A 25297-nucleotide genomic window follows, 5' to 3' on the forward strand; every position below is an offset into this window, starting at 1 on the left:
TGGCCTCTGGGGAGTCACGCCCATGCTTACATCAAAAGAAGAGTAACAAGTCCAGAAAAGCTAGAAGGAAAAAGAAGGCAGAACTCCAAGAAGACTCCGCCGGAGACTCAGGTGAGGAGGAGTTGGAAAGGAGGGGAACTAAGGTTACAAGTTTTGACAGAAACCTTTATTTTGGCACTCAGGAAAGACAGCAAGGCTTATCTTTGGACAGCCCAGGGATCTGCTCAAACACTTCAGTAGTAAACGATAGTCACTGGTATCCATCCCTCATTTGGCTCCCCATAATCATAGGGCTTGGTCAGCTTTAGGCTTTCCCTGTTTCTGTCTCGCATGCAAGGTTAAGTCTCCATCAATTTGAGACCTCTCAGTCCCGGTAATTTCTGGCAGCTGTGTCAGGATTCAACCAGATAGATCATTGCAAGTCTCCTTCAAGATGTTTAACAGCTCTCCCCAAGATGGTTTTAGGCAAGTTCTTTTCTCCCCATAGAGCAAGGGCATCTTACCCTATAAGCCACACCTCCAAATATTAAAATTAGAAGGTTCCAGTTTATTGGTTCTGACTTTTCATTGAAGGTTAGCAACTTATAAATAAATATCACAACACCTAAATATTAAGGTTCCCCTAATTAAGGCAAGCCCGCCTGTGCCCGTCCGTGCCACAGGCATGCAGGGCTTCCCAGTATCATACTCTAGGGAAGGTCTTCTGTCTTTATCCCCCTTGAACACTGTGCTCCTTGCTGGATGGCCAGATGAGAATGCTGGCTATTCTCTTTTAGGTAAACAACATCACCAGATGGCTGATTCTAACATAGAGACTTACTCCTTATTACTATTAAATACCAGATCCCTTCCGGCATATAGCGCAGAAGTCAATCTTTTGGTGTCTGACTGCCAGCCGGCAATACTATTTCTTACGGAGACCTGGTTACAGGAAAGTTTGGCCCCTGCTCTCGTCCAGGCCATTCCTGATGTCTACAAGATTATTCATCTAGACCATCTAGCCCCACAACATTGTGGTGGGGTGGCAGCTATTTTTAAAGCAGACCTAGCTTTAACTCAGTTGTGTTGTCCTCCTTTTCCTTCTATTGAGGCTCTACTGTTGAGGTGTGTGGTTTCCCCCACCTTTTCTTGCCATTTCCTTTTGATTTATCATCTCCCTGGGTCGTATGTTGGACTATTAGAACCATTAGTCAACCTTATAGCCGACCTTCACGTTAAACATAAGCATCTAGTTGTGTTGGGAGATTTAAATCTTAAATTTAATCTTCCCAGAGCTCCTGTTCCTGATGTTTTCTTCACCAGTCTTATGGATTTAGACTTTCACCAACATGTGTCAGGCCCTACTCACAATCTAGGGAATACTCTTGACATAGTGTTAGCCAACAGTACCTTACTTACCTACCAATCAGCTGAGCCTGTTCTGTGGACAGACCACTATTTGGTGACCTGCTCACTTATACCAGTGCAAAGACAATCTAAGATGCCATCAGTAAGAGTTTGGCAACAGGCCTGGCGCTCGGCCAATCTCCACACTCTGGTATTTTCTATTAAAACTAAATGCGCAGCTGCTTCGGTTTCTTTGTTGTCACTTCTGACTACTCCTCTTCTAGCAGCCGCTGATGAAGTGGTTTGCACAGGTTTGCAGGTTCCCCTCAGAGCCATGGTTCTCAGAACTATTGAAGGCGGCAAGACTGCAGCATAGGCAACTGCCACAATGATCCTGGACAAATCGTTTTGTGTGGCTGACATTACTGTGCTGTCTTCTACATAATGGTTTGCCTTCTCACATGCTGGTGACATTGTTTAGCTCATCGTCTGATCTTTCATTTTATGCGGACCATTTGAGTGGAAAGGGTTCTAGACAGAATAGGCCTCTTGCAAGCATATTTTAAGGTATGTTCATTTGACACAAAAACTGTTTGCTTGTTGCACAATTTAAAGGTTTCACTGCACGTTTAGAAATAATAGTTTCACAAGCCTGTGATTTGGGAGTATTGAAAGATTTAAAATACAAAAGAGAAACCCAGATGAAATCTTTTAAGATCACACCAATTAGTATGCTGGTATTTATAAACGCACCCTGTTGATGGCGACAATTAATCTAGAATCTTTCCCATTTTGCATAATACGATTCTATAACATTCTGTTTTTAAAAATTGTCATTTTCAGTAATGGGATTTGCGTACTTTCCAAGTCAATTCTATAAAGTGGCATTATTTTAGTTCATGGCAAGAAGTGGAAAAGAAAGTTGTAAAGTACATATATTGTAGAGCCGGTAAAAATCCCAGCTTCACCGCTTAACCGATGTGTGATTCTGGGCGTATAATTTAATATTGTATTGCCTAACCTGTCTAAATTGCCAGTTTCTAAACCTTTCAAAATTGTCCTCTTTCAGAGTGCTTTAGTTATCAGTGGAGGATCTTCAAAAAAGCCTCACTCATAGTTTCGTTAGCTATAGTGTTGCTTCATCTATATTAATAGTAAGCATTGACGTATTGCACACCACAGCCACTTTTTTCTTTGCTCGGTAATGGCAACATTATCTTAAAACCATTTCCCTCATCTGATCTCAGTCTGTCTGGATAAGGACACCTTCCTATGCTATGGAATGTGTAGCTTTCTCCTTGCTTCCAATTGGTCTCCTGTATCCATGCGTGAGCACTTTCTATGAGCCAGCTAATCTGAGTTGCCTGTCTATTATGGATTATGTGCACCTTTTTCATACATCATACGATCTGTTTCCTGCATTTATACTATGGCCGCTATACCTTCCTCGGGCTGCTTTTGATGAGAAGTGTTCTCTACCCATGCTAGAACACAAGCAGCCTTGACGTAGACTGCTAATGTGGGCCTTTAAATTCTACTTGCTAATGATTCTGATGACAGCATGAATGAAGAGGGTAAGGGGGCTGAAAGGGAGAATCAATGCTTATCTTGATTGAAGCAAGGTAGCATCTCAAGCTATGTGTTGTGAATGTGATGAGGGGACAAGGCCAGTTATTCTGGATCACTGAATTCCTTTAGTTCAGAAGAGTGGGCCCAAAGGTACCCATTTTCCAGCCCCCAAAACTACTTAACATGGCTCTGCTCTAACTCTATGTTTCTATGTTTGTAATAATTGACCTCCATCACTCGAGACTCAATGGTTCTACAGCTTTATATCTGGTAACTAAATGTCTTACATTTTCTCCACTGTTACCCCATCTCTCTCTCTCCATCTCCCTCTCTCTTTTTCTCCCTCCATCCCTCTCACTCTCTATCTCTTTCTCAAGTGACTTGTATCTGACTCTATTTCTCACTGTTTTTAATAAGTTGCCTCCATTAAATTACGTGAGACTCAATGGTTCTATAGCTATATGTCTGTTAAATAAATAACCGTCTCTTGAACCATTATTATCCCGATCCCTCCCTCTCTCTTTTCCTCCCTCCCGCTCTCACGCCCTCTATCTCCATCTTTATCTCAAGTGACAGATCTCTGGCTCTATGTCTCTCTGTTTGTAAAATGTTACTTCTATCCCTCGATACTCTATGATTCTACTGTTATATGTCTATTACCTACATACCCTTCTCTTATTCTAGTGTTACCCCTATCTCCCCTTCTCCATCTCCATCTCCCTCTCCCATTTCCTCTCTCCCTCTCTCTCACCCGCTATCTCTCTCAGGTGACATGTCTCTGGCTCTATGTCTCTCTGTTTGTAATAATTTACCTCTATCACTCAAAAATGCTTGTAGTTTTTTGTCTGTTACCAAAACACCCTTCTCTTGCTCCATTATTACGCCTACCATTCCCTCTACGTCCCCCTTTCTCTTTTTCTCCTACCCTCTTTCTCACCCTCTATTTCTATATCTTTCTCAAGTGACATGTCTCTGACTCTATGTTTCTCTCTAATAATGTACCTCTATCACTCGAAACTCAATGGTTTTACAGCTCTATGTCTGTTACATAAATGCCCTTCTCCTGCTCCACTGTCACCCCGATATTGCTCTCTCTCTCTCTGCATCTCTCCCTCTATCTCTATTTGGCTCTCTTTTTCTACTATCTGTCTCTCAATTGCTGATGATCAGCAACAGATTTGTGTTTCTTTGTCTCTCTGCAATGTGTACTTCTCTCAAAAGAAGTCATTCACTCTTCTCTGTTTCTCATACCAAGGCCTACCTATTCATGGCTCTATATCTCTCTATCTTTCAAGCTATTCATCTATATATACATATTTCTATATATGTCTCTTTTACTAAATAACTATATACTCTTCATATCCATTCCTTTCTCTTTCTACCAGAGTATCATTTTGTCCATATCACTAGTTTACCCTTGTTTGTATATATTCAAGTGTTTCCGTTTACATACATATATCCATGTGTTATACATATATATAACAATTTAGTAATGAGTGTTCAAAAGGAAAAGGCTTTATAAAAACAATGAAATGTAGCTGTCTCTGAAGTCTATAAATCATCCAAGAACCGTCTTCCTTGTCTGAATCTCACAACTTTCTGTTTTTTTCCGCTTCATTCGATGTTGCTTTATTTATTATCAAAAGTAACAAAAAATGAACATAATGAACAAAATATAATAATACATGTAACTTGTGTCAATGAATGATTAATTATGTCACTAATTCACTTTCCGTACTATAACAGAAGTCTACAATGTTAATATGATGCAGTGGCTGTTTGGGAAAGCCTGCTTCGAACATGTTATGCAGTGAATACATGAGTGAACACAGCTTCCAGAGCCAAGATGGCGTTAGAGCGTGGCTTTAGTAAACTGTCTTCTATCTTTATTCTCTCCCTGAGATTTTAGGGAGTACACATGCCTACGTTAGCATATTTTTATGAAAGGGGCCACAAAGAATGGATATTTTGTTCCAAAAATGCTAGTAATAGTATTTCATGTGTGCTTGAGAACAAACAACTACAACACTTCAGGAAGCAATATGATATGTTATTTATTTAACACGTGTGGACATGGGGATCGAACCTGTGTTGCTCTGTGTCTCTTGCTTCCAAGACGATCACGTTACCCCTGAGCTATCCTCCAGAGACGGGATGCTCTCCATTTGATGTAAGTGAAATAATATGTATTTTAATATGATTTGGGAAACCATGTACAGCATAAATGATCATAATGTTATGGTGGACCATATTGAATGGATTGGTGATTGCATTGACATGGGATGACTGTACTAGTCACCTTTGCCCATGTGTGCTTCCTGTGATGCGAACCAACAGGGCAATCATATCGATGTAAATTGGGATCGTCAACACAGCTGTTTTTCGGATCTTACATGCACCTTTTTTAACTAAATGGATTTTGCTGACAGTCAATGTAACATTTGCATTTGAAAAGAAAGAACTCAGAATAAAACTTTTAAAATGTTACAAGAAACAACTTTTTGGGAAAGTAAGTCCGATAAAAATCTGAAGGTTTAGTGATGAGTGTGTCTAATATGTGGTCAATTATCATTTGTCATAACACGCTTCATATCCCTTGGACTCAGGTTAAGTACCGAAAATCTTATTTTAGAGGACAGTTCTTTCAATAGCTATGGCCATAAACACTTTGAATTGCTGCAACTGATGTATTTAAAAATGTGTGTTTTAATACGAAACATACCAAGATAAAATCTTGAATTCTTTCAGCTATTGAGAAGTAAAACATGTAAACTTGTTTTAGTGCGAGGAGACTAAACAAATGAAATGTGTGTGCACATTAAACGTGCGTCCGCTAGGTTTGGTCAATGTAAACGTCATTGCATAGATGCTGCCAGAGGAGGATTGGCTGTGTTGTGCTCTAACGTCATGACAATGGGCATACCAAGCGTTGGAGGTTGCTGATGCCACCCATAGGGGCACGGGGTATGGCTTATTGCCACCAGGTCAGTGCACTTCAATTTAGGGTGATGGATCCACCGAATGGTTTATCACAAGATGGCGGTATTCCTGGAGAATGCGGCCCTCAGATATAAATGTCTCGAAATACAAGGCGAGATGCATTGAAAGAAAAAATGCTATCGATTGATGTGTGCTCGAAAATATATGCCTTGACGATTAGCCAATTAAAACTCCTGAGTGAACCTCTCCTTTAAATAAGCAGTGTCCTTTGTGTCTGATATACTATCTTCTGTATGTCACTCTCTCTTCTCCCTGTTACTTTCCTGTGGACAGATCGCTTGATGCGTGCATGGCTTCTGCACATAGATGTGTAACATGAATGTCACAGATTGGGACCTGTTACAGATGAGTTCCCCTTTAACAGGTGTATGGGATAGCACATGAGAGTCGCTGAATATTTTGTGTAAACATTTAAAACCTGTGACCTGCAATTTCCAAATACATTGATGTAATCTCCCCTTTACTAGCTAACCTAGTCTGATGAATGCATTGAGGGTCATTACATATGTGCTGGTCTGGAAAGCTCGTGCTTGTATTTCCGGTACTGGCACTCGTCTGGGCCGGCAGAGTACAGGTTTGCTGGTGGGGTGTGACCTGATATTCTGTAAATCAAGCCCCTGCCGACAAAAGACGGACGGTATTTCCGGCACCGATATTACTAGTGCTGAAATACCAGTAATTCCCCCCATGGAGTCCTATGGGACTCTAAGGAATGGGGAATTACCGATATTCCTGCCACCTATAATATCCCGGTAAATCAGGTGGTGGAAACGGTAATACCGTTTTTTGGTATTCCACCAGAATTGCTACCACCAAACTTCTAATGACCCCCACTGCCTTCTGCCTCTTGAAAATCCAGTTAATCATTAGAAATGTTCTAAGTCCCTCTTTGTAGGTTGGGTGCCTTAAAAGGTGCGTCACAGTTGGATCTGGTTCTGCACTCCTGGATGAAAAGGGGCTGCATTTTTTATTTCGCCCTGCTAACATCTTCTGGGAAACCTCTGCATGTTCAGCACACACACTTGTACATATGTATACAAAAAGGCAACCCTAATGGCGTAATCACATCCTACTGTCGTGTCGCTCTTCCGATGTTGATGTCTCGGTGTATACTTTGGGGTAGTTCTTAGCTCCAGTTACATTGGTGTAACCTAGGCGGGGTTTGTGTATCGTGTATTTCCTTCTTTCCCCGGAGGTTTTGACAGTTGGCCTTTTTCCCTGCAACCTTTGGGAATGTCCACCTCCGATTGTGGTTTACGTCAGGGTGTGTCGCTTTGTGGAAGCACGTGCTTGATACACGTGGAACGGGACCGTTGAATCCGATTGCCTAGTCCACATCACAAGGAACATAACTTAGGCTCCACCTCTATATTGGAATCCGCGAAAATGGTTGCATTACATCAACATCTTTGCAAATGTGAGTCGTTGTTAATCTACATTGACAAATTATATGACACCTACAAACACCATTGTCAACAGCATTTTAGTTGCCTTTTCCCATTCAAAAAGGCATTTGTAAATCGGGCCCATATTCCTTGGATGCTTTTTTGCACCTAGTGGTGCTACCGTATTAGCACTAGGGCACACATTTCCCATGTGTCAAAACGCATTGTTAGAAAGGAGGTCATGTTGATTTAAGGAGTACATTGCACATCTATTTGCACCCCTGTGAAAAAGGTCCCCTCCTTGCAAGTCTATTTATTTTAATCATGTAGTGGCAAGGTGTAAAACACAGGCAAACTCATCTTCACACCTTACTTTCCACTATGTGATTGGAAAAGTGTAAATGCCTCTGGCAATAAATTAACGATTGGTGGAGACATTTACAATGGATTCTTATGGAGCCCCCCTGCTTTTACAAGATGCAACAGTCAGGTGGATACGACAGAAATCCATTGCCTTTCTGCTTCGATGAAAATGTCAGAATCAGAAAAAGTGGTGGAAAAACATGGCACCACTTTTTCCTCTCCTCTGTGTTTAGAAAATGGCCTCCTTTATGTGTTTGCATGAGGCCAATGTCTGCCCTAGTGCTAATACGGCGCACATTGCATTAGCGCCAGTGTGAGAGCGCCCTAGTGGGCCGGATAGCACGATGCATATACTCATTGCACGTCTGTTAGTTTGGTCGCACCTGGCTTTCTGACAAATCATCACTTGTCTAACGAGTTGCATGAAAGTCAATGTACTTCTGTATTTCTGTTTAAATGGAACACCGCTCACTTACACAATTAAAAGATACAGTTGCTAAACATGCAACCAGTACATGCAACCAGTCTCACATCTGGAAATTGGCATTCTTTGTCTGTGCCTCTGGATGCAGCTGCACCTGTCTCACGAGGTCCAACATGAACACGGCACGAGGTTAGAGCTTATTTGCAATCAATGGGGCGTGTGGGTGCATCAGATGTAAATTAAATGGCCACACACGTGCATTGGTACAGGTAGGTGAAAACACATTTGCTGCACAGAGAGTGTATTCCAAACGACCGGAGTCATTATTTTATATGAATGTCTGTGAGTACATTCTCTTGCTAATGAAATGATGCAGTTGTCACGGAAGCACAGAGGGTTTAGGGGATAAGTAGGAGTAGCGCTATGATTGCAGTATTTCTGTGCGTCGCTCCACTGTTGACCCCATACTCTCTCCCTGTATCATCACTGTGGACCAAACTGCCCACACTACAACCAATAAACACAGCATTCACAAACCCCAAAGTCTGAACTTCAGAAAGACACCACACTGTTTCTCAGTGATGATAACCCGCAAGCCCTTCCTACTGCCCTGTAAACAGTGCTCTCCAAAACATCAATCCACAAACCACAGCTGCTCCAAAACTTCACAGCCGGGTTATTTTGTGATAGCATATGATCCGATCACACCCACCCTGCCCACAAGGCCCGCCTAAGGCTCCCCTGGATCCTGTCCAATCTGATCTGCTGTTTGTCAGAGCCACACAACCCTCTACCCAAATCTACCACCAGTTCCTCCTCTGAAGACACAAAGTAAACTTCACCTTATGTCCTCGGTGGGACTCTTTCCAGGCACCATGGACAATCAGGAGAAACTTGAGGTAACAGTGTTCCGGCATTGCCAAGAATGTTGCTCTGAAACGACTTGATTGTAAATGCGTAGCACTGCTCAATGATTCCCAAATTCTTCAAACATCTCAAAACACACCAGTTTTGCAAGCCTCCACCTTTCACTTGCCTTTAGCCCTGTTGCTCCTTGTGCTCCTCCACCTGTGGCAAGGGCAGACTTACCCTAGCTCCAACATCTCACCTTCCCTACCCCGTGGGCTTGCTGGTGTGGTACTGGGACTTTGCAAATCCGACAATAAACAAATGCGAAGGCCTAATGATATCTGGGCTGAGCTGATGCTACAGGGCAAGCCCAGGGATATAAGCCGATGAAGGACCTGGACATCATGTAAACAAGATGGCTGACTGGCATTGAGATGCGTCACTCTATCTGCAACAAGGAAGGGGCTATGAGGACAAATACCACCCATGATAAAGGTCACAAGAGGTCTATTGCTGAGTTTGTAGTTTCCATGGATAAGGCTATTCACGTCACTGTGCAGCAACACATGTGGATGTGTTGCTGCAGTCATTTGTCAAAATAAAAAAATAAATAAGACAAAAAAGCCATACGTATTTCTTTAAACATTTTTTAGTCGCAATGCTAAAAAAATTCTCTGAGCTTCTCTTTGCCTGAAAATGTAAAAAAACAAAACACACGTGAGACATTCTTTGTTGTTTAAGAGTGTTTTTGTTCTTTTTGTTTGAAAATCTGGTATCTCTTCCACTGCCTTTCACACCGAGTACAGCAGAAACGAGCAACAAATTAAGACATTGTCAGTGAAATTTCAAGCGCTGCCCAGCTTCTATTTTCTCTTTGATTTGTTTGTAAAAAAAATAATGGTGTTTGCCTTTGTTATGATATTCATCTGTACATAAGTGTTTAAAAATATCCAAATTGCCTAATTACCTAAAACCCACATGGAAAAACAGCCTTCATTCATTAATATGGTCCTCATTCCCGAGTTATTTTTTTCATTATAACGAGAAAGAATGACTTCAATAAACAAGACCATTTCTGGATGGAGTCACGCACTATGAAGATGTATTAGAGATGTGCACAATGACGGGTGTTAACTGGACACGTTTAGAACCAACACTGCCTGGACCAGTAAGCTGGGGACAATGCTGAGATGTCTCAATGCAGAACGCTTGGAATGGTGAGTTCTAGTAGATAGGATAGATGACGTCATGAGCTCTGGGCGGATCTTTCAACACTGTGAGGGCTAGGATCTGCTGGCCTGCTTTCGTTCTCAACTGGAAAAGCACATACAATATCACTCCTGTTTCGGTGCTGGGATAGAAATGGAAAGACCACCAGCAATCTCCCAGGACCCATATAATCATCCAGTTGGCTTGCCATGTCGCGGTGTAAACATATGATTCTTCGACTGATGAAGGACAACAATCGCTCTAAGATATCCTGGCTCTTAAATAATGCACAGGGACAACAGGCCATACAGCGGTATCTAGACCATAGATTTACTATAGCTCCTCTTCTCCTTCTAGGCTAGGCACAGGTCATTGGTAGAAAGATGGATAGGAAATTCACAAACCCGTTATGTGGCCATGACAAAAAGAAGTAAAGTGTGCATATTTTCTTCAGAGTTCATTGGGCGCTGGCATATGTTTACGTGCTGACTTTCAGCAGAGAATCAGGCCTTAAGTTTAAAAAAGATGTTTCTGTCCCTCTGAGAAATAACGCAACCTGTACTGTGTGACTATTTCTGTCTGCTTATGTCGTATGGGATATGCAGAACAGGCATGTGTGTGTTTTGTTGTGTTATGTGTGCAGATGATAGAAATCTGGAGATGATACAACTTTGAAGACATCATTGAATGAAGGAGACTTTTGCAGGAGAAGTGGTCCCAATTATTTGTCCTCTAATTACTTGCACTTTGCCCATCTGGTTGCATGGTCACACCAAGGGTATGAAAGGATGCTATCTCACTAGAACTGTAGTGTGAAGTTTTGGCTAATAGGGCAGTAAATCCTGGGGAAAGTCCAAAGGAAAGTGAACTTGCATTAGATCAATATAAAAATATGTTATCACTAAAGTTTAATTTTCCTTTGTACAGGTGTGCTTGTTTGATCAACAAATGATGGGTTCAACATGGAAGGCAATGATGTTTTACTCATCATCATCATCATCATCATCGTCATCGTCATCGTCATCATCATCATCATCGTCATCATCATCGTCATCATCATCATCGTCATCATCGTCGTCGTCATCGTCGTCGTCGTCGTCATCATCATCATCATCATCATCATCATCGTCGTCATCATCGTCATCATCATCGTCATCATCATCGTCATCATCGTCATCTTCAGTGTTGATGTCTCCATCCAGGACATCTTCAATCCAGTCTTCTAGCTCATCGACTGAAGGCAGGTCTTCTTCATCATCCATTTCCATCCAAATACTGTCAGCCTGAAGATTAGGAGGAGTAAAGAAAAAAAGGGTAAGTCATAATCTATAGAAACATTTTGCTTTCAAATCTTCATCAGTGGGAGAATAAATGAAGTACCCTGCGAATGAAATTAAACATTTGTAAAACACAGCATCTCACCATAATTAATAAAGGCCCTCAAAAACAGTTTTTTAAGGACAAACTAAAATATCCAGGTTTAAAGTTGGCAGCCATGGTTAAAGAGATCTGTTGAATTAACTTTAAAATGCTCCTGACAACATTCTGGGCCCTGGGGAAATGCTGCCACGTACTTCACATTATTCGGATTGGCCGCTGCAACTGAGTAAAGGTGGTCAATCTTTCCAAATGTCAACACCTTTTCATTCCATTTTCCTATAAACGTACACACAGCAATTCCTTTTTAAAAAACTAAATGTCATTTATTGACAGTTTCACTTGGCCAATTTCAAAACAATGCACTGCCTTGAAATCCGTGAATTAACCTTTTGAGAGAGGTGGTGGGGCCGTACCCATCATTAAATTGAGCTGCTATAGAGAAGTAGTTGAGAAATGGCTTCAAGTCCTCAGCTTTAATCTCAGAGCACATTGAGCCTAAGACTCCCCGGCCTGCGTAATGAGATCTTGCTTATATCTGATAACTAAAAACCCTGTAGATAGCTCCAGTTAAAAGGACTGCAGACTTTACTGGGTTTCTAGGATGATATCATGCTATGAGTTTACATAAAAACAAGAGCCCCATAATCTCTGCCGTGAAATATTTCCATTCACAGAAATATATGACAACAGAGGATTTCTAGCCTGAGCAAATCCAAGTCTATTACGGAAGCGAGCATTGATCCCAAAGAGCATCACGTGAACACTAGTTACCAAGTGGAAGAATTTGGCCCAGTAAGGGTTAGTTTCTTTCAATAACTTTGGATACGAGATTTCCTTGGCTAAAGTGTCAGCCTTGAAGGCCTCACAGAGAAGGAACCAATGGCAGTATTTTTCTATTATTGTGGAACTCTAAAGTAATTCATCCAGTTAATATAGATGGTCTTCCCTGTGGTGGGTGATAGATGGGTTCCATTCGCTGGATACAAACTCCAAACACCTAAAAGAGGTATTTTACCAGTACTAAACATTACAGACCTTATTAAACTGCAGCAGCGATGGTGATACCAGTGTACATATGATTGCACTGGCTGGCAATGATCATCTCCGGGAGAGACATGTTCAGCACACTGATCCAGATCACTGAAAAGCTCATGATACCATAGGTGCTTTCTGTCATGTCTGCTAAATACAATAATAATGAAAGTCCATGTAGTTACAATCAAGCACATGCTCATAGGTAGACGATGGCATGAGCTGCAACCACACTCAAAGCAGGAGTGATTGACTGAACTACTAGATTCTTTTTCAAATGGTACCTGATATGTATGTTAGCCAGGGGTGTGGAGAGCCCTTTAAAATAAACAGGCTTCCCTTGGCCTGCACATTTATGTGCTTTTTTGATAATTCATGTATTCTGAATGAACTGCTGAGTTGAGTCTTGGTATTACTCCAGTCTCTGGTTCGCTTGCTGCTATGTACTGTTATATGCAATGCTGTACTCTCAATAGAATAAAACATTAAATAAAACATTATTGAACATGTGTGTTTATCATGAAGAAGATAGACGCAGCCATTTACTGACCATACCTGTATGCGTGTATAGTGGTCCTTATCTGGTGTAAGTATCTAAGTATGTATTTACCTAAGTCTCCTACGAAAGTACCTTAAGCAATTACTTTTTCACTGCTGTTAGTTCAATATCAATTAGGTCACACTACCTACATTTTTAGTATGGTGTATTCATGTAGAGTGTGCAGATAAAGATATTGGTAGACCACACCAGCAGTAACACAAATGAGACTCTATAACTACTTTCTAAAGGCTACAGCAGCCAAATGGTAAAAAGCCATCTCATCACCGTTAAAGGAACATTACTCGAAGTGGTGAACTATATTGTTCTAAGCCTGGAGAGACCTGACAGGTAGAAATGGCATCAGGTGATAGTAAGTCTGTGAGCTCCTGCACCATCCTTGCTACCCATCTGGACCTCTCAGCAGCTGGTATCATGTACACACTGGTGGGAGTGTTTGGACCCCCTTAGTCGGGCACAGAGTTGATAGTAAGTAGTACGCCACCCACCACAAACCAACTGAGAAGCTATCCGAGTACCTCAACAGGCCCAAGTCAACACTCTAGCTCACCTTTCAATGGAAGGGGAGTCCGCAGCACAGTCTGAACCTGGGTAAGCTGCAACAAGTAGTGAGCCGAGCCAGATCCATGCTGCGTATGCAGCTGGGCTACCACCCAACCTTAAACTGGTCTGAGAGGTCCATACCCTGGAAGGAGAGATGGAAGAAACATTGTACAGCCATCCCAGTCAGCTGGTGACCTCTTCCACAGCCTCTAGGTGCGACCTGAGACATCGGGTAGAGGAGTTGTGGCAGGCCATTCGGCTATGCCGCTGCAAAGAGCACCTATGACAGGATCCAGTTCACCACAGTGTGAAAGACGCTCTGCACCACCATTTTGTGAGAATACAGATTCGCTCTTCCAGCACGCTCATGTGACTAGGCAGCTCTGAGACTATCAATTGCATTCTGAACCACTCCAGCCATGGGACTTCTGCCATAGGTGTAGACAGGAGGGCCAGACCATCCATATGTGCACCAACCCTACCGATTACAACAAAGTGGCAGAGCGATTTCAGGTGCTTAAGACTTGAGGTAGTACAATGGTGGTAAATGCCAGAGAGGCCCAGGAAGTCGATAACCTGGAACCTCATCAATACTATACTCCAACGGCGTGAAGAGAGATGACATTAACTGTGTGCAATTGCTGAAGCAATGCCTCTGGCAAATGGGCTACACCATCCACCCAGTTCTTGTCAGGGGAACACCACTGGCAATCTCACTACCACCGAGAGCAGCACCCAAAGATCATGGGGAATAACTGAAGGGCTTGTAGGACCACCAGCCGCCATGACAGTGACCATTATTGCAAGACAGGCTGACACGCTACTAGATAGTGCCTCGCAGGTGACCATGATATACAAGCGATTCGATCAGCAGCAACTGGTACAGATACCACTGGAGCTGTGCACAGGGCTGTACCTTCTCAGCATGGTAGACAACCCCTCCAACTATCTGGGGTTCAACCGGGTCATCATACTGCAGTTTCACAAGATGTAGCTGGAGCAATCGCTTCCTTAAACACCCTGGCTCTGGTATTCATATGTTGGAGTGAAGAACCCACAATACCGGTAATGATCGGTTCCAACTATTCGATGCTTGATGCACTTTTTTATTTTTTATTTTATTCATACAGCGCTGGCAGACACGCGCTGTATGAATAGCGCACCATGTGAACAAACACAGAGGCAACAGGAAACTTACCGCACCAAAGCAGACGGCGGAATGGATAAGATCAGAAACAAGGAGTACAGAGGCAGAAAATAGGTGAGCATGTATTCAAAGAGATGTGTTTTTAATTTGCTCTTTAAAAGTTGCAGATTAGTACATGACCTCACATCTAGCGGAAGCATATTCCACAGCTGTGGTGCTGCATAAGGAAAAGATTGCCGCTCCATGTAGGCCAGGTATGCTCTCTGTGTTTCCAGGAGGCTACTTGCATTGGACCTGAGAACTCTATGTGCCGGTAGTTGAGAAATGCGAATGGCCAGGTACTTCGGAGCTTGCCCTGATAGGCAATTATGCGTGATGCACATCACCCGGAAAATAATCCGGCTGCGAATAGGGAGCCAATGTAAAGCTCTCGTAGCTGATGTAATATGGTTTCTTCTTTGAAGCCCCGCTAGAATACGCACAGCCTCATTTTGAATTACCTGCAGCCGGGCTGGTTGAACTGGACTGTGAAAGCCAGTATATTGTCCATGCACCCTCTTTGCCAGCAGGTGTTTACATTTGCATCACCCGGTTTAGGCAGCTCAATATCCTGGGACAAACTATTGTGAGGGCTACTGGCAGTTACGACACAGTAGGGAACGCTGCCCGATATGCCTGGTGATGGAGGCACCAAAACATGGGGAGCTCCAAGGGGGATTATTGGTTCAGCAGATCTAGGGAACAATGCACAGTGACATGCTGAGACCACCAAGGTGCTCACCATTAACATGACCAACCAGATCCTCTACTTACCATAATGCATCATAGCACAGTTCCTCCTGACTACTTTTATAACCCCAGCGAGTGTCATCACCAGCTAGCCATGGATGGAGTTTGACCCAAAACCATCAACTTTGGGGATTCACTGCTCTCAGAGAGAGACAAGGATCAGCTGAGGGAACAGCTTGAACTGCATGTCAATGCCCTCTGCACCAATTTCTGGGATTTTAGTGAAGCCCAGGGAGTGGAACACCACATCAATGTGAGTGAAGAGATGCCGTCAGGAAGAAATCATGATGCCGGGCCATAGGAGACATGGAGGGAGTACCCTGCCAACCTGGAGACCATTTGTTTCTCACTTCAATTACCGGTGACTGAGCACCCTCACAATTCTGGACCAGTACATCACGCCCTTGGTCTTGGGGCAGAGCAGGACTACTCTGTCCACAAGTTGGAGTTACCCACGATAACGAGGACTGTCATAGAGAAGTGCTGGGATTACCTCTACAGTGCCACCTTTATGGTGGGGATAGAAAATAACCCCCTGCTGTATGTGTAGAAGTTGGCCACCTGAATGCCATGGGACATTGGTGGCCCGCCACCCTTTCTGCATACAATTGCACCCTACAGTTTAGACTTGGTCACACCAAGATCAATGCTGATGCTCTTTACTGGAAGCCTCATGCTCACTGGACATTTAAGCTGGAGACACCATGTGGAAGGATCAGTCTACCACAGACATCAGAGCTATCTGCCAGGCTGCCAATTACCAGGACTCAGAACGAGATGGGACTGTTGCCTGCTGAGGAGAACCAAATGAGGTTGTTCCAGCTGTGTACTGCAACCTCAGAAAATTGGATGAAACTGAGCTGCTGTGTCTGACCCGTGATGAAGTCCAGTTATCTCATCTAGCAGATCCTGGCCTTGCCCCATTCCTACAAGCCAACATCAGTGGAACAGATATGCTGAATGTGGCCACGAGCTTCATGATCATGCTACTTTTCTAAAGGAATGGAACATGCTTGTATGGAAGGGTGAGGTTTTGTAAAAGGACAGTCACATTTGTGACTGAACATTACATGTCCTGAGGTTGCCATGTCGATACAACCAAGCTGCATTATATGGGCTTTATCATGAACACTGACATCTTGGCAGTGGTAGAATTCTGTTGTTGTTCTTCTCACTTCTCAAGGTTTTAATGGTCATGACTACCTGCCGACATAGAGCACTACTGTCAGCACTGCACCATGTTTATCATGACCTGTAGAGCACCGGGACATAGACCTCTTCTGCATCAACTTTTTCAGCCTAGAGAAAAATGGACTGTACACCATGGTGGTGACAGACCACTTCACTCAGTAAGCAGAGGCCTTTCTCACCAAATGTCAGCACACTACCACCACTGTCCATGTTGCCCATTGTGTACTACGGTTGACCTGCCAGACTATGCTTGGATCAAGGACCAGATTTCCAGTCAACACTCACCAGACAGATGCTGGAGCTGGTTGCATCAAGAAGACCCTTATGACTCTGTATCAGCCCCAGCGAGATGCTGCCGAGGTGGAGAGATTCAATCACACTCTCCTGGCAATACTATACTAGGTGCCCTTCAGCAAGAGAGGCAGACCAGATGGAGACGGCATGTGCCCACCCTCACTTATGCTTACAACTGCTTGAGGAATGGTGCCACCAGATTTACACCCTAAAATGTGATGTTGGAAGAGGAGCCTGACTCCCGGTAGATCTTTTGAAGTCTTGGTAGATGTAAAAGGCAGTGATAGCTACACCTGCTAATTTAAGCAGCTCAGATTCCAGCTTGCCAGCTCACCAAGGCTGCTGCAGATTAGACGGCAGAGAGAGACAAGCTCTTTTCCAATGTCACAGACAAGTTCCAGGCCCTTCAGTCAGGCAATTGCGCGCTGATCTGCAGTCCGGGAGAAAAGGAAGAAACAAGCTTGTCGATATGGTGGACCCCCAACCTTATATCACAGAGCATCAGATAGGCAAACTTCCCATCTACTGAATGCATAAGGAAGGTCGGCCATGCAACATCATTACCTTGCACCACACCTACCCTGAGGCAGTGATGAGGTAGTGTTACTTTAAGCAAAGGTTGTGAAACTGTGACCAGACAGCAGTGGCTCTGTACTGAAGACTGGCAAGACACCATGCTGGCTCAATCTCCAGAAATTTCCGACGCTCCTGCAACACTGCGACCAGGCCATCTGGAAGCAGGCAATGCCAACCCAGATGCAGACACAGAAAGTGATCAGCTTGGCATTGGAAGTGATCACCACCTGTTGAAAGTGTGGGTTTGGACACCCACATTCCAGACACTGCTCTGGAGGAACCAGATCCAACTAGTGCCTCATCTAAGACTTTTCCTGATATGTGTTCTGCACCTGATTCCATAGGCTCGACTCTGCTGGATGTGGTAAGGGATACCTTACCCATGCCTCTGCTGAAAGATAGGGATACTGACGTTCCAGTTAGTCTAGGCCAGTTGAAGGGGAGACTCTTGAGGAACCCCCTGCTGCTCTGCGCTGTTCCACCAGGAGCAGCAGACCTGTCATGAACCCAGACCTGTCATGAACCCAACATACAATTACCCAGGGTATAATATGGGGTCTCTATTATCTGTTCCCCCTAGTTCTCCATCCTTCTTGCACTTGAACAGGTTCCTCGGCTTGTGTGGCAACTGCTGGGATTAGGATCGACGTCATGGGTGATTTGTTACAGCTGAAGACTTTCCTCAGGGGTGTGGACAAAAGGGGGTGCATAATCTCCTCCCCATAAATGGTGGTTATTACTTCTGCACATGTGTATACATACCTATACAGGATATATATGCCTGAAATGTATTTTCTTTTTAAAGCCCCAGTCCAGGCTCCCTGGACTGCACACAAAGAGCGCCCCAATGGCGTGCAAGCCTCTTTTAAAAGACAAATAAGGTGAGGCTTCATGATGCTCTGGAACAATAGGGGGTGATAATCCTTCTGTTTGATATTTTGACGACAGGTCACACACTGAATTTGATTTCCTGGAGTTCGCGAGGCAAACTTCATTTGTTCGACCAACCCAGATTTAGTAGTCCTAAAATTCCCTGTAAGGGATGGGTTATACGTTTCATTTCAATCTGCCGTGAAGAGACTGGTGGGTCGTCCATTGGGAGGCCTAGTTATAGCTATCAAATCTCACCTTCTGGGTAAAGGTTTGAGAGCGTTTATGATTCAGAGAGGGGCTATGGGTGGTTCCCTTCCACTTTAAGTGGAGGGTAAGCCCATGCAATGTTTTATTGTGGATACTGATTGGCATGAGGGGATTTGCCTCCTGGAGGATATTTTAGCTACACTAGACAACGTTGTCCTGGAATGGTCAGACTTGAATTGGAATCATTTTATCATTATGGCTGGTGATTTTAATTCCACTTGCATGGATTCTGCTTTTCAGAACGAGGATGAGGATATTTTGATCAGTGTTGCCCCGTTGAAGAAAGTGATGCAGGGGCTTTGTTGGAATCAGTAGTTGGGGTGCCCAGGGATGAGAAGGCTAAATGGTTGATTAAAAGGTGATAGACCATCTGAACCTACTTGGGAATGTGGAGTTGTGAAGACCATTATATATTATGCATTAGTGGACCATGTTTTATTTACCTATTGTAATGATTTTGAAGTTGTGAGAACATCTTTGAGTGATCATAATATGTTAGTGGCCAAATTCACCATTCCCATTAGAAAAAGAGGCACTGTGACAGCTGGTTCTTTGGTGGTTAATATGGGAAGAAACATGCTCTATTTGTCAAATTATATGATGGACAGTTTTAATGATATCCTTTTACGATAAGAGCACACACGTTCCTATGAATGGAAATTGCTCACTTTCAACAAGGATTGCTTTGATGATTATCTTAAAGAGATTTTTAATAATTTACTGGGCAGAAATAAAGCTCATTCATCTGGGAAAAATATAAAAGGGAGACATGCACATTGTTTTGATTCACTGGTTGCGGAACGTAAAAAGTCTTTAAGACATACCATTTGGACAATACAGAAGAATTTAACTAAACATTTTTAAAGATAAAAGCTGCAAACCGGTATAAAAATGCTGGCTGATTAGCCATCATTTTATAATGTTTAAAAATGGCGGGGAGGCAATGTTAAAGTTGCTGAACCAACAGAGCTCCTCAGGTTTTTGGCAGGTTGTTGCCGGTTTAGAGAACTGTCAAACTTCAATTCAACTGAATCCGATTTCTGAGGCAAAACAGGGTTAATTATTTGGAGTCAATTTATAAAAAGATAAACTGCAGTTTATGATTCTGCTTTAGTCTGTAGTGACTTAATTACAATAATAACGGAGTTTATAACCCATGAACTGGCTCTTATTGCGATTTAAAAGGCGAGTTCATCTGGAGCACTAGAGCAGCGCTGATTGTTCAACCCAAATGGGTTGAACAATCAGATTTTTAAGGCCACAAATCTATGAGCAGGAATACTGGTCATTATTTTCTTACAGTTAATTAAATTCTGTGTTTTATCTGATTTCTTGCATACTTTGTATGTTCTCCCAATTTATAAAAAAAAGAGAGCGGAATAATCCATCTAATTACAGACCCATTTTGATTATAGATGCCGATTTAAAAATATTTACATCCATTCTCTTATATCATTTAGAGGTTTTGGGTAGACTGAAGAAGCCACGGGTAGGATTTCGCAAACACCAAGGTACAATTATGAATGGTTTTATCATTAGACTGTTACAGGATCCGGTGTGGGGAAAAACCTACAATCATATTTTTGTTGCCTCTATGGATCTCTCGGTCGCTTTTGATTCAGTTAACAGAAACCTTCTTTGGCATAAGTTAGCGAGAGGGGGGATTTCCAAGGGGCTATTGAAGCTGGTTGTTCTTTTGCACAATAATACCAACATCCAGGTTAGGCTAAACAACCAAGGTTTATTATCTAAGAAGATAGATACAGATACAGGCTTGAGGCAGGAGTGCATTTTGGCCAGCTCCCTCTTTAATCTCTGTCTGTCAGATTTAGAGGAGGAGACATCAACTGCTGCTTTTGCTTCCCCTACAATAGCACAATTTAGGTATTATTGGATGGCCAAGCTGACAATATTGTTTGTTGACTGTCCGCAGCGTTGCCTCCAGAAATTGATTTCTGCATTTGCACTTTCTTATAAGGCATTTATTTTAACTATCAATTCGGACAGATCAAAGATTATGGATTTTAGTCATTTTAGTAAACCTTAAAAATTATTCATGGTTTTTAAATTGAGGAAAATTACAAAGGTCAGAAAGTTTTATTTATTTAGGTTTGCCGATTTTTCAAAAACCATCTAAAGTGAAGCTAGCAGAATTCTTAAAAAATAAAGCTGAGCATCTTGGCACCCAAATGCGAATCATAATTAAAAAATATGGAACATTCTCTGTGAAACCTCTGGTGCTCTACTATTAAGGGAAAGTGGTGCCAAAAATGCTGTATGGTTGGGATGTTCTGCAGTTCTGGGTGGGTGGGAAACTGAAATCTATTGAAGCTTTAGTCTGGAGGAAAACCCTCCATTGTCCAATCTGTGGTCAATTTCATTCATTAGATATGAATTGGGGATAATTTCTCTCCTGACTAGGCTCAAGTGGAAAAGGTGGACATTTCTTGACCCGTTGGAAAACTCTCTCTAGGAAGATATGGGGATATTGATGGAAAAGGGGATGAACCATACCTTGGTGCAATTTGTTGAAGTATGCTCTGAAATAGTGGAGAAAGTATTTGGTTATAGCATGGAAGATATATATCCAGTAATGTAATGCTCATTAAAAAAAACTATTTATGTGGCTGATTGGAGTCACACAATTGAGAAAATTGTTATATAGTTATAGTTCTCTTGACCATCTTAGTTATGAACATAAAAAGGTAGGCACATTATTGACATACTTAAACCTATTCCCGAATAATAAAGGTTTTGATCTGTTTAGGGCATGGCATGGTATTGCTGAGGTATTGCTATGGTATGGTATGGTATTATGAGCTTTCGTTTAAATATTTTACTGACACACTACGTTTTAGTTAGAAGGAGAACTATACCAAAGGAATTGATAGTATGTAGATTGTGTAAAGATGTTCATAGCATAGAAACTTTAAAGCATATCATTGTAATTTGTCTGAAGCTGCATTTCAAATGAATGAGATATTTTAGGCATTTTATATATAGACCCAATTTTGTATTGATTGTGAGGCTTTATGGTTTTATTTACTATGTGGTCATTCAAATGAAGTACTTTTTCTCGATGTTTAATGTTTGTTATGCTATAAAATGGAGCTGTGATGGTCTCTGATGCACGGTCATGATGTGGATTCTACTTTGAAATTATATGTTTAACTTATTGAATGAGTTATTGTTCTGTTTATTTTCTTCCTTAAAATGTGTTTAATGTCTTGTGAAAGATTGTGAATGTATATGTTTAGCATATACAATAAAAGAAATGCTTTTGCAGCAGTAATAGTGTGACACTGTGCTGCAGACGCTCTCCTCCGGGCTACAGAGACGCCCAGCCAGTGGGTCTTGGTTGCTGCCCTAAAAATCGTGACTCCGGGGAATCTCCTTGCACGTACAGGAACACCGCTAAAACACTACTGCTGTCCATGCATGTGTCTCTCCATGGTAGGCCTGCTCCTCCTGCCGCTGGCCCATTTGGAGCTGTCTTCACTCGGACTGCCTACTGCAGGCTTCACCGGGGTCGCCATGCCCGCACGGCCCAGGGCTAAATCTTCACACAGGCTGCCCAGCACATGCAGCGAGGGACTTAGCATCCACTTGCAGGCCTACTGCCTGGTGGCATTAACCGAGGCCCCTCCTGGCGTACTCAGCCCAGGCCTGTTGCTCTCATCCACCCTGGCCACTTCTGGCCTCTGCAGACCGCGGCACACATAAAGGGCCTCATTACGACCCTGGCGGTAAGGGGTTAACGCCAGCGTTAGCTGCGCCGACCCCTTACCGCCAATTACGAGGTCCCCTAGCGCCATGGTGCTGTTAACACCTGCTTTTAGCAGGTGTTAAAATCCATGGCGCTAAGGGACCATGGAGTTAATTACGCCACCGTAATTTACGGTGGCGTAATTAACGCCTTCCCCACTCCCATTATGCCCTATGGGGCAAAAATGGGAATGGGGAAGGGTAAATGGGGATTGGGGACTTACCGCCCCGCCAAGGTCGGAATGGGGCGGTAAGTCCGCCAACCACCATGGCGTAAACGTAGTTTACGCCATGGTGGTAAAGTCACGGCCCAGGCGGTAAGTTACCGCCTGGGTCGTAATGAGGCCCAAAAGACTTCCTGCCGGCCACGTACAGCCAATCAGGGGCTGCCACTGCTACAGCCTTATCCCTTCATTAGATTCAGATGCCACTGCTGCCAAGAGTCCTCGTAAAGGGACAGCTTGAACAGGACCACAGGCAGCCCTGCCTGGCCAGTCTCCCATACTGTAAGGAAACTTTGAAAGAACTCCTTTTTCTTATCTAAAGCGTATACATGTTTAAATGCAGCATCTGCTTAGATAGGGTTAGAGTATACATGTATATATATTTGTATATAATTTTAGGAAACAATTCGATACTTTAATTTGGCCAACAAAGTCATCTATTGTGCTTAATAGTGAGCTTTAGTGGTGTTTCACCACTTCATTAGGCTGAGATGGAATGAAACCTTTGAAAGAATTAACCCCTCCTGGAAATACACGGTTATCGGTGCCTGTCTGTGTACCTGGCTTGTAGTTTTACTTACAGAGTCATGCATTGGATGTTGACCCTCCCCCGCCCACACACATTGCAGTCCTCAAGGTCTACATGGTGCACTGTGTTAAGTGGGGTAGGAGTCAGTGAAACTGAAGAGAGAGGAAAGAAAAAGAAACAGCCAACTCTGTTAGAGTGATCTCAGGAAGGAAGGAAGGGATGGGTTAGTGTTAGTCATGACAGGCGCACTGCAGTTTAAACGCGGTATGTCAGGCCAGTCCCTTTGCAAGATCCTCAGTGGTGCCTTCATCCACCGTTCAGGCTTGTGCCTCTAGAAAGTCAAAGAGGGGTGACAAGCAGTTATATGTTGGGCCTGCAACTTGTGGAGCCCAGTGGTCTATGTTTGTGTCAAATACCATATCAGGATTGTGTTAAATCCCGATCATGAGGAAAGGCTGCGGTTTGACTCGAGACAGGGGCTGTGAGTGACAAGCCTCTGGGAAGCTTTTGAGCAGGGTTATTTTGAGGGCAGATGGGGCTTGGTTAGAGGGAGTCTGGCAATGATTCATTCATTACCTTCGAGAGGCTGGTGGAGCAGGTGCAGTGTCAGTTGGATGTCTGTGAAAGCTTTGGAAAAAATTCTGGCACACGCATCCACATATCAGGATTGTGTCTCTGGAAGGCCAAAACAGTGGTGACACAACCAGTGATATGCTAGGCCTATAGCTCATGGAGCCCAATGTGGTAAGTTTGTGTAAAATTCCATATTGAGAGTGCACTACATCACAATCATGAGGAAAGGGTGGGGTTTGACTTGAGAGAGGGGTGAATATTTCATGGGCAGATATAACATGGGCAGATATAGAGGGAGGCAGATAACAGGTATTTCCAGGAGGGGTTATTTAAGCTCTTATTCTGTCATGTTTTTTGAAGGCTAAATTCCATCCTTATCCGAGGAAGTGGTTTAATACCACAAAAGCTTGCAAATAAACAAAATAAATGTCTTTGCTAGCCTAATTAAGGTATGAACTAGCTGTTTTCTTTTCGATCAACACTCTCTCGCTCCCCCTCTTTCTCTCCTCTCTCGCTCCCCCTCTTTCTCTCTCTATCCCATATATATATATATATATATATATATATATATATATATATATATACATATATATATTTGCCCATTGTGCAGTAAACCACCCCTCACTACATGTCGATCTACTAGTCTAGCTAACTGACCACAAGGACTGCACTGGCTAGCTTCAGACCATGACGCAAACAGTTAGCACTGCTCACTAAATAACATACACTGGCAACCAATGAGTAGGAGAAGTAGACACTCACAAACTTGACATAAAAATACTTCAATTGTGTGAGGTGCTCTTCCATAGTGGTTGGAAGAACCTGTCATGACATGTTATTGAACACTTCAGGTAGGGTCATGATTGATCAATGCCGCGGTGCAGGTTTGAATAGATTTTCGGCACTAGGTCGAGGGGTTGACTGAATGAATGTCAGTTGTGACAAACAGTACCCAGATTGTCCTCGCTTATTCGTGGACCGGAAAAGAGATTTTGGCTAACAGGCTTGCTAGAAGTGGGAAATGTGACTGTCGCTACAGCAACAGTCACATTTGAATCCGAAGGCGCTAGTGGCTGAAAGAACATCAGGCAGATGTTCCATAAAAAGAGAGGTGTACACAGCATGGGGGAAGCGTGTCCTCGCACTGACCATGCAATGTGCAATGGAAATACTTAGGAAACATTTCATGTTACTGCTCCCACCACAATGTTTGGCTTTTAGCAGGTACTTCACCTAAGAAAAAAGTTGTTTTTGCCTCCTCTTTTTTAATGTGATACCTCAGCCAAAAAAGACTGTCGGCCTCATTACGAGGGTGGCGGCAGCCGTGCCTGTAGCACAGGCACGGCTGCCACCGGTATCCATTTTTTTTCCTGGCACCCGCTAATGGGCAATTACCGGGTCATGCCGAGTTTGGCAGACCCGGTAATTGC

The 25297-nt window shown here is 43.1% G+C and overlaps 1 protein-coding gene across 1 annotated transcript in view; it reads right to left on the bottom strand.

Moving 5' to 3' along the window:
* Positions 1–9549: 9549 nt before the first annotated feature.
* Positions 9550–25297, bottom strand: part of CASQ1 (calsequestrin 1) — a 200012-nt gene continuing 184264 nt past the window's right edge. The window contains exon 11 of the mRNA XM_069635437.1: positions 9550–11408. Coding sequence (XP_069491538.1) covers positions 11106–11408 — 303 coding nt within the window. The 3' untranslated portion in view covers positions 9550–11105. The remainder of the gene's footprint in view (positions 11409–25297) is intronic.

This window comes from Ambystoma mexicanum, chromosome 1q (assembly GCF_040938575.1).
Source record: "Ambystoma mexicanum isolate Mex_15411 chromosome 1q, UKY_AmexF1_1, whole genome shotgun sequence".
NCBI classification, from domain to species: Eukaryota; Metazoa; Chordata; class Amphibia; order Caudata; family Ambystomatidae; genus Ambystoma; species Ambystoma mexicanum.